The sequence below is a fragment of the Hesperophylax consimilis genome, chromosome 14, assembly GCF_061612785.1.
Source record: "Hesperophylax consimilis isolate HC1 chromosome 14, BYU_Hcon_1.0, whole genome shotgun sequence".
NCBI lineage: Eukaryota > Metazoa > Arthropoda > Insecta > Trichoptera > Limnephilidae > Hesperophylax > Hesperophylax consimilis.
In genome coordinates this window covers 23,308,475-23,327,201 of record NC_142849.1, presented here as the reverse complement: position 1 = coordinate 23,327,201, position 18,727 = coordinate 23,308,475, and the positions used below count along the sequence as shown (strand labels likewise).

The 18,727-nt window shown below is 34.2% G+C and overlaps 1 protein-coding gene across 1 annotated transcript in view; it reads right to left on the bottom strand.

Moving 5' to 3' along the window:
* Sol1 (CUB domain-containing protein Sol1) overlaps positions 1–12 on the bottom strand; it is a 341,999-nt gene extending 341,987 nt beyond the window's left edge. Inside the window, exon 1 of the mRNA XM_089639889.1 lies at positions 8–12. Within this exon, the coding sequence (XP_089496015.1) occupies positions 8–12 (5 nt within the window). The remainder of the gene's footprint in view (positions 1–7) is intronic.
* Between the last annotated feature and the right edge of the window lie 18,715 nt (positions 13–18,727).

The window sequence follows — 18,727 nt, the reverse complement described above, 5'->3', positions numbered from 1 at the left end:
TACATACCGCATTCTTACACATTATTGGTTTACACCGTCATCGAACGTTAAGTATTTATTTTTAGTTATTAATTTGTAATTTTTTAGAATGACCCTCTGTCATATAGGTACAATAAATTAAATAAAAAATATTTTCTTTTTCCAAATATACCTATTAATAAAAAAAACTTTTTTAAATAACTGAATTTCCCGCAGAATATATCCATATCGAATAATATTAACCAACCACACACAGGAAACAAAAAAAGTTTATATTTTGATACATTATTTTACCTTCCAATGCTCATCAAAATAGCTTCAATCATTAAAGCCTCGTAATTCTACCAGCAAAGTCTCCTCGTGGTAGCCTGATCGAGTTCCGGTTCCGTGTATCAGCTGATGAATGGCTGTGGAATGTTTGTTAATTCCACTACTAAAGCGGATGCGGATGTGGCATGTCCGCCATTGTAAGGATTAGTACTACACTACTTGTCGATCGGATATCCGATATTTGAGATATTGAATGGATTTGAGGTATTCTCAAACTGATTTCAGAGTACCTAGTTAGAAATCAGATTTTAGAAATAGATACTGCTCTACTAGGAAGTAGAAATGAAATATCTATTCATGAGTTGTATACTAACTGCTTAATCCAATTTGGTAATATCAGTTCTAAGATTGTGAAGATAAACAAATACTTAAAAGCTGAGTGAAACAATTATTTTCAACTTGGTAATATTTTTAATAATATTTTGAGCAAAATATGAGTTACTACTTAGAAAATCATTCCGATAGTGAAGACTAACTTAGTAAAATTTTTCTCAAAGATAAATAATTTTTGTGTAGAGATTCGTCGATGTTAAGTTGTCTTACTATATGTACATTGTAGAGCCTTAAGGCTTTTGCCACGATTAGGATTCAAGCTCCAAGATCATACCACAACTGAGCAACTATTTCAATTTATTGAGTTATCTCAGTAACGTAAGGTCGTGGTATTCTAGAAGGGAGGAAAAGCTGCAAATGCAGCCTCTGGAAAACTTCGTCAAAGCGCTGAAACAGCGCGGGGACCGAAAACTAAGTATCGGAAGTTGAATGTATGTGGTTTTCTAATAAGGACAAGTGTAATTCATAGATTTATACTTACAGGAATTTTTAAATAAGTTTTTATGCATTTAACCAAACATTATTGAAGAAGTAAACTTTGTTAAAGAAATTATAAAATGTAACACATCCAAAAGAATAATTAAAACTAACATTACTATTTTTATTGAGATATGCTACTATAGCCTTCTTGTAACTTAATTCCGTGCAGTTGAATAGTTAGCACATGTACCATTGCTGATAAAGTATTGCCAATTGCATGCAATCTAGGTACAAGCGAGTGTCTAAATGACTCATTCCTGGCATTGCTGTTGCAATTAAAAATAATTTTCCATCGAGTATTTCTTGTTGGTTTGTGGCTTAGGCTTAGATGAATATACGGAAGGTTATTAGGCCAAGAAAATCAGGCGTGTCCATAATAACATAAACAATTTATAAAAAAAAATTAAAGAAACTGTTATTAAAAAGAGAGATCAACTGTCCAGGGGAAAAACTGTGAGGGGGATCAACTGTTCCGGAATCAACTGTCAGCGGGCCATTTTTCTTTAATACCACTTTTGCTCAAAATGTTTCTGCTTAATCTGAGCATCTTAAATATGAGGCATACATTTATTCAGATAAATGTGTAAGTGACAAAATAAATAAGCGTACATAAAACATTTTAATCCTCCGACAATATTATTGTTCCGTCGACAGGAATATATGGAAAACTATACTCTCCACACAGCACAGTGCGATGATTTGTATGTTTGTTTGTAATTCTCAGCTTTGCCATGATGAAATATTTCTTGGTTTTGTTGCTGGAATATGTACCTACCGTGAACATTGTATATCTTTATGTTATTCACTCAAGGCAATTAAATTAAAGTGATAGAAAACACGACAAGATTAATCACATTTGTAACCACTCTCACAGGGGACGCTATGAAAAGAAAAAAATGCCATCTATATTTTAGCCAATATTTACAGAAGTCATCTTATGTATCTTCCATTTATATTCCATTCCATTCCATTTGTATATAGATATGCTATTATCTATGTATTATGTTACACTTATATACATACATTGTCAATTTCCTCTGTAAAAGCCCGATAGGTCGTTAATGAATAATAATAATTTAAAAGTAATATTTTGGTTTTCTTGAATGAATGTATACATAAATTAATGAATGAATGAAATGGAATCTTCGAAGTAGAAAATAACCCACCTCTCGACATCTGATCGAGCTGGAACTCGGTAGATAGACTCGTTGTCGATGACAACGCATTCTACCAAATTCTTCACCCATGCATTTCTTTGAAATTGGATGACATTATACATATTTACAGCAGTTAGTAAACGAAATAAATCTTGGTGCCAAACTATTAAGATTTGGCTTAAGTGATAGTGCAGTTCACTAATTTTATTCTGTCTTTTGGGCGGAAGATTCAATCCTCAGTCAATTCAAACAAAAAAATGTATTTTAAAACTAATGTATTAATTAAAATAAATGTTTTATATTAAAAAAAAGCTTTGTTTTTTATTTGTTGATTTTTTCTCAATTAAAATCTCCCATTTAAATCTTTGAGACACACGACCGAAGTCTTCATTTTTTGTTACTGTTCAAGTGTAAAGTAAATGGACCCAGTCTGGTATACAGCGTAATAATTTTAAATAAAAAAAATAATATTTAAAAAATATATATTATTGAAGAAGAAGATAACAGTAATAAATCTATACGTAACATGAAAGAAAACAAGAAACGAATAAATAGAATTTCTGTCTTCCCGGGACAACGACTAATTACAAAGTTCGAAAGAATTTGTATGTAACCTAGATTGTGTCTCGTATAAACTTAACAGATTTTTATTTGTATGGGATATTAACTACGCACTTTTTTTAAACGTTTAAATGAATTTTTTGATTTTTATTAAAATAATAACTTTCCTTTTTAATAAATTTTGAAGGTTATAATACCCATTAATGTTATATGTCAAGAGGAATATAATACATATAAGTCTAAATATATATGAAACGGAACAAAAAACATTAAAAAAATGTAACGGTCTCAACTGGGAATCGAACTCGAACTGGGGATTTCTGTCTTACCAGGACAATGCCTCTAACCACTCATCCATTGGTACCTAATTTTTTTATGTAATTTTTGTCAATCTCATATTTCAAATACAGAAATAAAAATATTACACTCAACCATTTTTTTGGCTAATTTGAATGATTACAAAGTTATAAAAAATTGGTTTGCCAGCTAGATAGTGTCCCGGAAAAACATAACTCAACGAATAATGATACACATTTCTAAAAGTCTAAATGAATACCCATACAATTTTTTTTATTGGAATTTATTTTAAAACAGTCGTCACGGTAAGATAGAGATTTGATATTCGATTCCAAGTTGAGATCTTTATTTTTCTGTTTCATGTTTCGATAAAACATCGATTTTTATCTAAAATTTTATTATTTATTTATTTTTTCCAGTGCTTGGTGCAATAAAAATTTCAGGCATACTTTCTATTTATAGTAAATATGTTGTTGGAGTGAATTGTCACTTTTAGCTCCTGTAATCTTTCGCACCCTCTTTAGCACCTACTTTATCTTTTAACGGTAACACCGCCACTTGTATTCCGGAAGTAATAATTTTTAACGATTGCCATACCGAATTGGGTTTCCGACAAATGAGCTTAATTTTCTCCCCGGAAGTCGGAAGTGTCGCGGAGGCTGTGGTGCGGAATTCACATCCGTTTCCGGAATGATTTCACTCTTTTAACCAACCTGCTGTTAATTTTGAAAGCTTAGTTTCGAATTCAGCAATATGTGTAAAATATATCGCTAATTAGGTACTCTCCTCTCCTCCTCAAAATGGGGAATTACTCAATGAGTAATTCCTAATTAGGTTATAAATCATAAAAATACTTAATTTTTTGTAAACCCGTAATCCGAACAAATTTTTTGTTTAATATTTCCTGTATATTGCGCAATTGATTAAAATATTATGTCTAGGTACTTCTAAAATGGACAATTAAACTATTTGCGTTCGAAATTCCACAGTAGTCCGTGAAAGCAGGCTGTTTAAATCTGCCACCCATTCAATTGCAGTCGTATCCAAACGGTTAAGATGACATCTAGTAGAGTGATAAGATTACAGAGAATATTAAACTATCCAAAATTCACAACATTGGACTATTCCAACTTCGTAATATAAACGTCTATACGTTTATATGCAATGTCACGAAGCAGATCTCTCAAACGCATTTTAAAAACCCCGCGAAACTAAATTCAACGCAGAACTAAGCGGTGTAGAACGACGCGCATCCTACTGCGCAGCAACGCCAAAACCCCAACAGTTTTAGTGGCCGCCCGCCATCACATTCCAACTCTAGCCTTGGTCTCGACAACACGTGCGGTTTACAACTCCAAAACCGGTCTCGGACGCTGAGCGCCGGACCCAGGTCTAGCACGCGCCTGTTTTGCGCGTGTAGACGATCACAACCTTGGTTACCACTGCACAATGACTGAAAATAATACCTAGCAACTCCTGCATCCCCCGAGACAACTCATGTAAGCATATACAAAACCTTTGCCCTATTATGTGCCTTATTTTAATGTCTGTTAAACACGTCTGCCAGACAGAGCAAATATGAGAAAGAGATTTTTCGATTCAATCAGCCAGGAATAATCTAGGATGTAAATTGTGTCCCCTTTTTGTGCTATTCTATGTACCTGTTGACGGTAAATACACTCATTTATCTTTCCCATAGGTGTTTCATTTGACGAGGGAAGTGGAGTCTAGATTGTTGAGTGTTCCCCGTGTAAAGGCATTCTTGCCTACCCAAACCTGAGCTAAATAATTAGAGTCCCATGATTCTACCCACTGTTTCAGACACCCACAATATTAGAGCCCGCAAACCCCAGTTCGTAACACTGGCGCCCCGTTCGTAACACTGGCCCCCCATGCCAGTTTGTAACGCATACGCAGTAGTCCCAGAGTCGAAAAATTCCGAGTGGAGATAGTCAGAATAGTTCCAGTCAATGAATACAGTATCATATGTCTTTTTGATTTTCATACAAGACGTGTGAGAAGAAAGATTTTTTGTGTAATCATTTAAGGAGGATCATCGATGACGTCACGAACGTCCTCCCTCTGGAGGGAATACGATACAAAGACTTATGCATAACTTCAAAGTTCGAGATCAATAATTATGGATAAGTTTATCCAATATCCCCTGGTCGACTTCCATTTTCAATTTTCAGAAGTGACGATTTCAGGAGCCGGAAGTGTCGTCCTAGTGCCAACCATGTCCGGAATTTGTTTCCGGTTTCCGGCAAACATTGTTTACCCATCCGGTTACGTGACACGGGGCTGATTATGCAAACACAGAATTAGATGGTGGCGGGAGATTTATGCGGCCATTATGTTTATTTTAAGCGGACATGAATATTAAATTAATAAACGTCTAGTAGGCCCCATAGGACGTCATGGATACATAATAATAGTCGAAGGCTCGAGATTTAATGAAATATTGTTATCAAAACTCATTTTGATAAATACTTGTATTTTCCAGTGCACAGGCTTGTCCTAGTGAGGTTAAAAATTGTAACGTAAAATAAGATACAATGTAAAGAAACAATAAATAAATAAATAAAAATAAATGTTTAATATTCTTTTGGTTTATTTTACTCCGCAGAAAAAATATATAGATTATAATTGAGTATTTTCTATAAGTCCAAAATTGAGATATAAGATCGACAAAAAATTGGAAAAATAATCAAGTCTGATTTTTACGAAACCTAACTTTTTAATGTAATTTAAATTTCGTTAAAGTTGGCGATTTTCTTGCCGCAAAATATGTCGATATTAGAGATTTTGTTAAGGAGCTTTAATAGGTACCTACTCTACCTGCTCTCGAATACGAATTCGGAGGTCGTTTTTTTAAGTCCCGACGTGCGCAATCACATTTTATTTGATTATTTTGTGTTTTGTAGTATGTTTACGGCACTTTTCAGAGTTTCTGCTTTCAATTTCAATTCTGTGTGATGAAAGACCACCATTTCGAATTGAAACATTGCTTGAATTGGCTGAAGCTGTATTTGGTGATCAGATCTGACTAGCAAGGTAGGTAGTTACCCACTTTTTTTCCTCATATCCTTCTTCACTAACTTAACCTTCCAATATACCGCCAATTAGAGATGCCTTAGTATCACCGGCTCGAGTAGTTCAGACTCTTGTGCGATATTCACCGTTAAAAAAATGTATTATACACACTTGATCGTGTCATGTCTATAATAAGGGTGATTTGTGTTGTTAAAATAATTAACAGATTCCATAAAGATTAAAAGTCTGCCAGGAGGTGTCGATATTTTAACTCACCCTTTGATTAAGAAAGAAAATTAAGTCACAGCTTTGAAATTAATTTCATCTTCAAGCCGATATTGAAAACCCGAAACTTTGTACTTATCGCTGATAAAAGTGCCTTGTGTTGAAGATAAGTTTGGGATGTTGAGTTGGCTGGGATTTATCCCGCTGGCGTCCTGATGCCTTGAAGCTTAAATTCTTTCATCCTAAGTGTTAAATTCCAATGGTTTGGGTTGGAAGTAATGCCGAGATTGAGCAGAGCTAGTGACTGAAAGAATGAATTTGTCAAAGTTTTAAAGGATGAAAAAGTTTTTGAAGTCAATTGAATTATTGTTTAGTGCTTTCTTGTTTTTTTTAAAGTTTAAAGTCTGGTACGGCTAGGGTGCCTACAAAAAAAAATTGTTTGAATTTTGTTAGAAAGATAAAACCAAAAGACAATTGATATTTGATAAATGTATGTGTTTTAAGTAGTTATTAATCTTTAACATTATTTCGGGTGGCGGAACAGCTATCACACGCACAAACAAAAAATTCAATATGATTTTTAAAGTTATGTGATTGGGCTAAATTAAGGTTCCAACAGCTGCCCCAAGCCAATGGCGTGTGACAATGACACTTAGATGAAATTTAAATACAGTTTGCACGCAGTAAAACGATTTTCATCGGGTCCTCGCAATACTAAGTACAAACAGTAAATTGCGTTATCTGAAATCAAAAAAAAATTTAATGTATACAAATAAAAATTATGTGAATATTGCACAAGAGTCCCAGGTTCTCCAAAACCGATGATACCGTGGTATCCCTAATTGGGGTATATTGTGAGAGCGAATGTGGTAAGTAATTTGGGAGGCGGGTATGTTTACCGCCGTTCTGGGTATCATTTATTGGATAACCGAAAACTCTGCCATAGATCACCCTTGTGAATCACTATGTTTCGTGACTTAACAGGGGTGTCCGGGTTCATGGGGAGCGGTTTGTATAGATCTTTGCGGAATATTCGTCTGCCCCTCCACTGCGTGACAGGCCGGATCAAGAGAGGCATTTTTACCTCGTCAGCCAAACCCTCTCGACCCATCGCCTTACACCGCAGTTGGAAGGGTGGATTTATACGTCCTAACCCACCCCGCATGTATTTTTCCTTTACAAAACTTTCTCTCCTTCTTTTTTATAAAAAATACCACCCACACAGCATCCCCTAAGATGTCTCTTGTGTGGAGCTAATGTGAAAAAAATCATCGGGAGGGGATGGAAATGGGGAGAAGGGAGGGTGTGGAAGATCCTGTCTATTCAGTTCAACCAAACATGAACGAAAATAATTTTCTCTCACCAAGGCGCTTCTCAAAGTATCCACAATTCTGGAACGTGCCGCAATCGTACTAAATATTATTTTTAAATAGTGAAGTAATACAAAATTATGTTATAAAATTTGCTTTCGCACGCCGGGATTTGAACCTTCTTCCGGATTTGTAGTCAAGTATCGTAATCGCTCAAGACGTCAAAACACAAGATGTAATATTAATAACCCAAGGATCTAATCAGTCTGACAAGGATTTCGTCAAAGAAAGCTATGTGACGTATACATCCTTTAAACAACAACTATTTGAAGGAAGTAACAAACGTGCATCTAAAATTCAAACATCAACTCATTGATTTATTGCCTGCTGTTTTTGGGGTTCAATTGAGTAAAGCTATTAGGCAATTAAGTACCTATAATACTAATATGGGCAATGGGCACGTCACGATCAAAGGCAAAACAAGGGAAGTTTTAGTAATGACCAGCGTCTTCGACAATGAACAACGGCAATGGCCGAAATGAACAATGACTGTTCAATATTGACCCGGCTTTTGTGTTGCTACCGATAAACGGAATTTAATTTTGTATTAGTCGACTGTTCCTTCCTAAAACAAATCCACATTGGAATAAATTGTTCATAAACACGCAATTCTAGCAAATTGAAGAAAATTTCTTATTTTATAATGTACAAAATAAGTTTTGTTTACCAGTTTCTGAAACCATAATACATCGGGAACCGTGAGCTGTAACTTTTTTTTACTGTTACTGCAACTTTATTTTAAAATAAATCTATTTGAATTTCACTTTTGTGTTCGGAAATAAATTAACGCAAATCTTGGAAGCGGAAATTAACCATCTTTCCGTCATACAATCGAGCTGAAACTCAACGAGTCTATCGGCAGATAGACTCGTTGTAGACGTAAATGCATTCTATCAACTTTTGGTTGTAATCACACACATACGTGCGAACATATACGCATTTCTCAGAAAATTTCAGCAGTTAATAAACTAAATAAATGTCGGTCCTAACCGATCGGGATTTGGAAAAATTTTAAGCGCGGTTGACCTCAGTCTAAGTTGAAGCCAATTCTGAAAAAAAACCACAGTAAAAAGTATTTTTAAATACATCTGTTATTTAAATTCCAGCACTATAGCAAATGAACCTTTTACGGATTGTTTTTTTTTGCAAAAACAGTACAAAAACCAATACATTGCATAATTAACTTGTTACAACAGATATTGAGTAGTTGCGATTTGAAAAATTAATTTAGCCATATTAAAATTTGAAAAGTTCGAAAAGAAACCATGCTTCGAAAACAAAACCTACCAAATACATTGATAATCCTTTTAAACCCAAAATTGGTTAAGCGTATTATTATCATTGGATTTCTGTAGCACCTTTTTTATGGGAAAATCATGCTTAAAAGTGTAGACATATAGAGATAGAATATTTTAAAGTTGAATTCAAGTAACTCACAATTTTACAAAAAAATATGTAGCTACGTGCTCTTCATACTCTAAATAATATTTGTCTTAACTCTAACATTGACATCTTTTCGGATTCACTGCCCAAACTCAAACGTGGCATCATGTCAATAATTTAAAGTTTTCAATGCGCATGCATAGAGACACACACACATACATTACACACGTCATACACACACCTATAAACTACACAAGTAACCTGATAGTTAAGGAATAAACATAACACTTAGCAGACACTACAAGGAAATATATCATAGGTTCACAACATGAAGTAACTTATTCGTGTATATTGTTTCATCTCTGTAAATCATGTACTGTTTGTTTCTATAATATAAAATAAAAAAAATGTATCCATCGACGTCGATGCGTGTACAGTAGGAATTATTGTTTGATGCCAACCCAACAACTCGACAGTGTCAAATTAAATCGAAGCGACGATTTGTCACTCTAACGTCAGACAATTGTTCTAGAATAATTAACGGTGAAATAATCATGATCACTTTTGAATAATTGCTTGTAGTATGTATTATGAAGAACACTAGTGAAACATATTGATATGTCATACATGTCTACAAACGCCGATTCTAAATATATAAGTTCTATTACATGTAATTATACGTATAATTAATGAAACAATATTTAAATATGAATAAAATGCCATCTGTTCAAAACGTCCTGCTTGGTTGGTATCACTGCATTTTCTCGGCTTTTCTAAAGTCACGCCGCAGAACTACGCGGGTTTTTAAATTCTCGTTTGAAAAATTTTTGAAAATTTGTGAAGCTAATTGATTCGCTGTTTTTGAATATATAGCAAAATGAATTACTGGTTTTGAAAGCAGATTCAAGACTCTTTCAGATTTAAATATTATAAACGGAAAATAAAATTGCATATATGAAAATTCTGATTTCAAAAACAGAGGATTTTTTGAAGTGAAACTTCTTTAGGCGCGTAATGGATTTTCGGGGACGGAGTAAAACCGAGTCAGGATCGACACGAAAATGCGGGTACCCCCACCACCGCTCACCGTTCACTGTCCCTCTCTCACCATATGCGCTTGTTGAGGTGGGGGAGCCGCTCACGAACGTTCTCTCCCGACACGGGACAACAATCGATGCAGTTTTTGCACGATTCATTATGGATTTAAGTGCTCATGTATATATCTCGCACTTTAGTTACCATAACCCAATTATCACGACATTAGGAAATGATATTCATGAAATTGACAATGAAAATGGCACATGATTGGTAAATTGTCATTGTAATTTCTTTGTAATTTTTAATTGTAATATTGTTATTTATGTAATATTGTATACTTGTGAATAAATTGAAAATTTTTGGAACTATACATTAATCGAACGTCATTCATCTATAAGAAAATATTAGAAAAAGCAAATCCATGCTTCGTCGTTGAATTATTTAACCTCTAATTTTCAAACTAACCTAAGAGAGAAAATAGAGATGATGAAATGAAAATAGAGAGAGAGGAATACTAGAAGTTTCACTTCTGTCTTGCGTAGGCTTGACACACCCACTTTTTTTTACAATTGTTTTGACGCTTACCTATAGTTTTTTTTCAAGAAAAAATGTAGAAATACCACTTTATATTAGACTGAAAACATATTTAATTACTGAAGGTTATTGTCGCTTCACTTTTTTCGCTTCATATAAAAAACATTCACAAACTTTGGCAAATTTTTCGCAAAAATGTAAAGTTTTACGCTAGATGGCTTTTTGGAAGATATTGTAATTATGTGGTAAGTAAGTGTAAGGTTAGTTTTTAGATGCAAACAAAAAGCATGATGTTATTTCTTTTTCATTTCTATTTTTTGATACATATAGTACTTTTGGTAGGAAATTGAAGTCTGTTTTCCTATAAAAAAAGGAAAATGTTTACTTACTTCATTCAATACACTCTTTAAGTACTTTTTTATGATTTATCTCTAAACTTGTATAAAAAATATTTGTACACTTTTATTTGACATTGAGCAATATCTATATACAAAATAATTTTCTTTTATACTTTTACCTTATTTACATGTAAAAAAATATTTAAAATTATTATCTACCAGTCAATCTGTGAGAAATAGTTGAATGCACGCAAATTCTCAAGTTATTGTTTTACAAAATTATATTTTAATTACTGTCTGTATCTGGGTTTTCTCCTTAAATAAATAAATAAAACACTGAAATATTTATAAAAGTAAACTTATCAACTATATTATGAGTCCGTCTCAGTTTAGTACTGTGTTGACCCTGTTGGTACAAAAAGTAAGCTTCTTGTGACGTCAAATGCCTTAGTGGACATTAATTTTTTTATAAATTTGATACTTATTTTATGTATTAAAACTAACAATAATAACTATATATATAAATGGGCTGTAGTTTTTTTCCTCATATTGTGATGATGAAGTGAACGGGGAAGAGAAGAGGAACTTAAAATTTTCACCAATCAAGGCTAAAGCCATTTAAAACAATAATGAAATTCTGAATGGCGGTCTTTCACCAAAGAAATACTGAGAGTATCTTTCACTAGCATAATCTAATCTTTGCCACCGGCTAACCAGCTTCTGGGGTAGGACAAGGAAATCAACAAACATCTATCTAGATCGTGACTGAATCCGAGTGCCTTAGCTCTCCACTCAATGAGCGATGGATGTAGACGATGTGCCGACCATGTTTTTTTTATTACGTTTTTCGTTTTCTTTTATTTTTCTCTTCAACTGTTTCAAGACGTCTTGTGTAGGATAATTATTATCTTGGGTTAATTAGGAGTCAACATTTAAACAAAATAAATGCGTATTTCAAATAAAGAATTATTAGTTCACAATAAACAGTACGAGAGTCAGGTAGGTATACTGTCCACCTTTCTTCCTACTAGCGCCATTAATCCCTTCGGCACCGGTACATAGTCAGGAAACACGCCAAATGGACGCCCAATAAATATACACGGTTGACATGAGAACTGGTCGCTTCTACGACTCGTTCTTGACTTCAACAGGTCGGTTGTAGAAATATTTTCCGGCCTCTGTGTTTTCTCTCTCCAACATCACGGGTTTCTTCAATACCAATGAGAAATTATTTATCTAAGAGCCTCCCTTGAGTAAAAGTTATTATAATACAAATTAATTCGTAAAATAAACAAACAAACAAAAAATTAAAAAAATGGCATTCTTTATAGCTTGTCTAATACCATTAAAAAGTTTTTTGAACTTGAACAATTTTACGCGCTATACAGCAACCACTGCATTAATCACCGCTTAACTTTTTTAACCATTACCCCAAAATATTTTTGCGTAAGTCGATATTACCCCTTCCCCCCATTTTGAAAAGAAGACAATCAATGTATATTTAAATAAACATTATTTATTGAATTAATTTACACGAAAAAAAAAGTTATATGAAAATAGTAAGTATCTAATAGACAAACAAAATAAAATTCTCAAATTGGATCAAACAAAAATTCAGATTTTCAGGTTTACCTTTCAGTTTTTGGAGAAATGATGTTGCTTCATGTTTGATACAATTACTTCAAAATTGGGACTTTTTGATGTAAGAGCAATTTGAATACAGTCTTCGGCGTTTAATCGATTTCTGTTCTTCGTTTTTTTGTTCATTAGAGTGGAAAAGCCTTGTTCACAAAGATAGGTTGTTGCAAATGGCAGCAACTTTTTTACCCCCTCCTCATGTGCAATTTTGAAAGCCTTCGTAGCTTTTGACATCCAAAAAGACGACAGATTGGCTTTTCTCTCAAATTGAATACGTGCTTCAGTATAAGATAGAAGTTCAAGTATTGTTTCTGCCAAACCCGGAGGTTCTTCTGGTATGTTAGCAATTTCACATTTAAAAGGATCTACAACCCAATTGAAAGTATGCATATCGAGATCTGGAAAGCAGTCAGAGAACCGCTCCCTGAGTTTGGTAAGATGTTTTATAACTGTATCCTTGATGTCGTCAAAAGTAATATTTTCGTAGTCTTCCAAAATAGCAAACTAGAAAAATTTCCTTATTACCCCAAAAAAAACATTTTTACCCCATTTGGGTAATTTACCACGGTTCCCCGACCGCTGGCTTAATGGTTTAAAACCAAATAAAACTGAAATAGTATTGCGAGCTTTACCATGTTCAGAATAATAAAATTAAAGTAAACTGTTGAAATTTGGGAGGCTTTTTGGGTACCGCCGCCACGGTAACCATTTATTAGAATATTAACACCCCTACTATAGGTCACCTCAAGTGGTTTATCGTTTAATATATATGTTATGTTTCGTGATTTGGCAGGGGTGTCTGGGTTCATCGCGTTCGGTGTGTTCAGGATGCGGCTGCCCACTGACTGCGTGGCATGCCAGATCGTGAGAGGCTGATTTGGGGAGACCTGTATCTCGACTCATCGCCTTGCGCCGTAGTGGGAGGGATATATTCAGCTGTCCGTCACTCCTGGACATACCCTCATACCTTTTACTTTCCCAGAACGTTCTCTCCTTCCTTTTCTTAAAAAAAAACCTCCACGCAGCATCCTAAAATATGACATACTGACATTAAAGATGACACCCTGCGTGAGGTAAATATAAAAAGCAACCAGTGAATAAGAGATGTGTTTAATTAATTCCCATTAAGATGTTTTTTTTGTTAATCAGCAGCAATTTAAAAGACAGAGTCAAGTGTTTAATTCTTAACTGAAGGCGAAGACATTGCTCGGACAGCTTAAGTTACAACAGACGTAACTGGGTTATTAGAGCGTCTTATCTTCGCCCGGTGGGAGTTCCTTCCACCTTCCGCCCCTGTGGTGGCGCTGGGGTAGTGGGCTATCCCCTGGTCAAAACACCCTTAACACTCCCCCACTTCTCTACCACTCTGCTAACCTGCACTATTCTGGTTGCCAGTGGCGTGCAGAATATATTTTATTGACGGCTTCCGTGGTCGAGGGGAAAGGCTTTCGACTAGAAATCCGTATGTCGCGTGCCGCGGGTTCAAATCCCGGCATGCGCAAGTTAATTTTAGTCAATTGATTTGTATTTTTTCAAAGTAATTTATTAATAATAATAATATTATAATAAGCCTTTTATTCTGAACTTCTCCCAAAGCTCAGTTTGCCTCTTGGCATAGGCCTCCTCTAACAATTTTCATTGGGACCTGTCACGCGCTACTCTTCTCCATTGATGTCCAGCCGTGAGTTTAATGCCCAGAATATCCCATTTTAATTCTTCGAGAGCTATTTCTAGCTCGTGTAGGCTTTCTTCGATTCTAAGGGTTCTCGTATTTAAAGTTGCAATATTGAGTATTTTGTTTCTTCTTGTTGTTAGAGAGTTGTGGTCTGTAACTCCCGCGGAGACCAGCCGAATTGGGAGATTTTTGTTGGTTGGTTTTGGTTGTAAGTTTTGGTTGGTGTTAATATTCCTTGTTTCCGATCTTCTGAGACAGTAATTCGTTTTTTGGAGCATTTAGTTGTGGTAATTTATTAATCTATAGAAAAGCATAATAAATTTGCGGAACAATTCAAAGTGGAAGATACTTGCAGTATGGTGGTTTTCAAATGGCTTTGGCAGTATTTGGTGACTAGATTTAAATAGCCAGGTACTTCTCCATCTTCATTTTCCCAATATTATTTCCGCTTAGCCACACAACATATTTTAATTGGAGATGCCATAGTCTTACTGACTCTAAACGATTGGGTGCAGTTATGACTCCAACATTTTAATAGTTATGTAATGTCTGTTTGTGTTTAGCATCTTATGTTAGTTTTAATATTTTCCAGATAAAAGCAGGGCACTTCCAAAACCGGTAGTGTGATGTATTAAAATAAAGATATTTAAAAAACTCATGGGTTTATATTGTAACTAAATAATAATAAAAGTCCGTGGCACGCCAGTGCAAAACACTGCTTAGCTGTAAGCACAATTTCGCCACCACTTCTGTGTAAGTGATACGCCCCCGAGGAAACGTCGGGATAAAGAAGCAACTAAGTTTTCATGTCAAGACTTCAAGACTGAAAATATGGTAGGGGGGGAAGGTTTGTTCTCAAGTGTTTTAATTTTGTGGTAGATTTTGCTCTGGTCTGCGAGGTAATTATTTTACATTGTTGAAAAATAATTGTTTTGTCGCGTGTTCATTGTAAGCGGATTTTTTGATTAAAATTATAATTGCGTGTATTATGTTGCTCCCCATTGCTAATTGTAAAAAATTTATAACAATTATTTTATAATCATTTCCGAAACATATTAATAAAAATTTGAACCATTTTGAGATGTTTTATAATTTCTGTTCTTTCTTCAATAACAAAATCAATTAGAAATTTTTATATAAAGCAAGGATAAGAAAATCTTTTTCTTTACTAAAAATACAATAAAACATATCGAAAAACGAACGTTTTCACTGTGGTAAGCCCCCAGAGCTACTGCAACATACGTGTATTGCATATTTTTGATGAAAGACAAACGTCAGAACGCGACACAATATTTAAACAATAATTCACCTAACCTAAAGCAAAATTATCGATATTTTACACCATCTTATATCTACAACATCACGCCTTTAAAACGAATACCCTTTGGCATAAGACTTGTTCCCTGAAACATAACGTTCAATTCTCAATACTTTATAGGTGCTTTTGCCGTTTAATGCTCCGTTGCCGCCCACCTTACTTATTTTCCTTTCTATATTCCATCTCTTCTCAATAAAATATATTTCATTTATACTCGTTTGCCAACCACTTTTTTCTTAGAAACATTTCCACCTTACGGTATAAATAAGGTTAACTAATTATTTGCAGTGTTGCACTTAATCCTTTTTTATAAGAGTTTTGCACAGCATCCAGCGCATCATCAGGTTAGATGTGTAGATTTTTTATTTTCTAAAATTTACTGAATTCAAAGTTTATGTTCTTTATACAAATAACAGTTTGTACGTGTCTCACAATTTTTATCTCACATCGGTGTTTAAAATGATACCTGGCTATTATAGACTTGGGAGTTTATATTTTCACGGTAGGGAAAAAAATGTTACCTAAAAACCTTAGATTGTGGTGAAGTGTGTTTTTACTTATGTTTTTGTAATACCGCATGTAATGTTTTCGCCTTTTCGCCATTCTTTTATTTTGTTTCAAACAATATAGAATTTTCTTCTCTCTTGGCTATGACCGATGTTTAATTTTTTTTTTCTAAGGCTTTGCATATGTGTTCGCAGGGATGGAAAATTCCTCCCCTACAACACATAAGCCTCCATGAAAATTGGACCCTCTTCTTTGATATCTACAGAAAGCTACTTAAAGCTCTCTTGTACTATATATCTTTATAGACATATGTACTTAACTAATTAATACGTTATTTACGATCTTGAACGCAAATATACCCGTATTTATATTGTAATTAAATTCCATCAAACGTTGTGTAATTTTTTTGATTTATGATATAGGATTTTAATTACTTTCATTTTTGTGGTAACCCTCTTGGTTCTGATCGAGGTGTTGAGTTCAAAGTTGAATTAGTCTTTCTATTGCAAACCTAGACTTAAATGAATTTTCTGAATGAGCTAACTTTCCTATTGTAATTATTCTGATTCCCTGCACCCTAACAAAATCGTAGTTAAACGCTGATAAAAGATATACATGTTTATTTGGACAGGTAATTTAATATAACTCAAATGGTTAATTGTTAGTAAATTTGATTTTGGTGAACTTTTGTGTCTGTGTGGCACCACTCCTTTATGATTCTGCTGCTATAAGGTACATGTAAAGATTGATTTAGTAGGTTAATGTAATTAGTTAATTGCATATTTGACGAACTCGGAATAGCCCATTTGCTGGCATAATTTGGCTCCAATCCTCCATCAAGTAAACGAGATGATCGGGAGTGGACTAGAAATTTGCACAATCCTTTGACACGGCTCCTTGATTGATACCTAAGTTATCGTGTCCCAAAAAGCCTTCCACGTCATCATGTACTGCATTCAAGTTTCCCCCCGGGTCCCGATACCCCCAAATTCCGACCCCTCCTTGGACTACAATTTACTTAGGGCGAACCGGTTTCGTCCTATATACAATCATATACTCACGGTTGGTGTGGACTTACGGGTCGTGAATCCTCATTCCACGTTTAAGAGAAAATGCGAGGGTGGTCTATAAGACCTAAAATGCAAGCTGTATGCAGGTCCGCATTCTCCAGTAAACAGTACATACGAATAAATATATGTATACATACAGTTTGGGAAAGGTTTATAACTCGCAATACGAGGCTATCTACCTCGCATCCCGAGCTCGGATCTCGCGCCAAGAACTCTGCGAAGCTCTAGGTCTGGTAACCGAATATATACGTAAGAATAAGGTGATACTAATAAATACTAGTAGAATAAGGTCATATTTGATAGTTTGTTTTGGAGAGCTATCGAACTCCAAGCTTTTGTTTGTTTGGTTTTGACGTTTTTATTTAAGAGAATCGTCATCTCTATTTGGTTTGGTTAATGGTCTTGTTGTAGGAGCGACCACTGCCTCCTATTGATGAACTGTATTTGTTTTAAATTTTACCTCCAGGGTTCAACATTAATTTTTGTTCATCCTATCCCGTGATTTTCCAATTGTTTCAAGTGGTTGATTGCCACATTAGAGAGTACTCGACCCTCAAATATCTCAGGCAACTGATGGGGTTTTGTATGAGCACCCAATCAATAAAATTCAAATGTTTCGTATAATTATTCGATATAAATCTTCCTAACCCGTGATTTTTCAATTGTCGTTTGTGATTGATAGGTATTTGAGCGCACGCAGCTTCCAGCTGGTTCAGATAACTAATAAAAATCTATGCGACTATCTAATCAATGATATTTAAATGTTTCATGTAATATTTCGATATAAATCTGGCTAACCCGTGATTTTTCAATTGTCGTTTGTGATTGATAAGTATTTGAGAACACGCATCTTCCAGCTGTTTCGGGTAATTAATAAAATCCTTTGTGACTAACTAATTATGGCCAAGGTCGTTTTCAAACTATGCGGTTGACCCCATTCTCCAGTGATCCTTTGTTTTGTAAACAAATAATATAAACATCTCCTGACACACTAACCTAAATGTGAAATTTGTTTATTTTAAAATTCCTTAGAAGTCATTTGTGCCTCTTTACTGATTCAGTTATGATACCGTTTATTGTGCATAGTTAATTTAAATATTTTTAATTCCTTTATTGAAGTTAAACTATTTATTTCATTTTCCGAATTTAGTAAATTTATTAGGTTAAATGAAGAATAAATATAAATATATATTTAAGTACACATATCTCTATTGTCAAAATATGTTAAAAAGAGTACATATATTAATAAATAAATATAAAATATATGATTCTACATAGTCTGGAATATTAATAAATACATATTTTCTTTTTCAATAATATAGATATGTTCTCGGGTAGGTATTAAAAATCGCTACCATTTCGATGCTTCGATTAATAAATAAAATACATATATATAATTACAATACTCATATATATATTCTTTATATACAATATTTTATTTTATATTTATAAATATATATA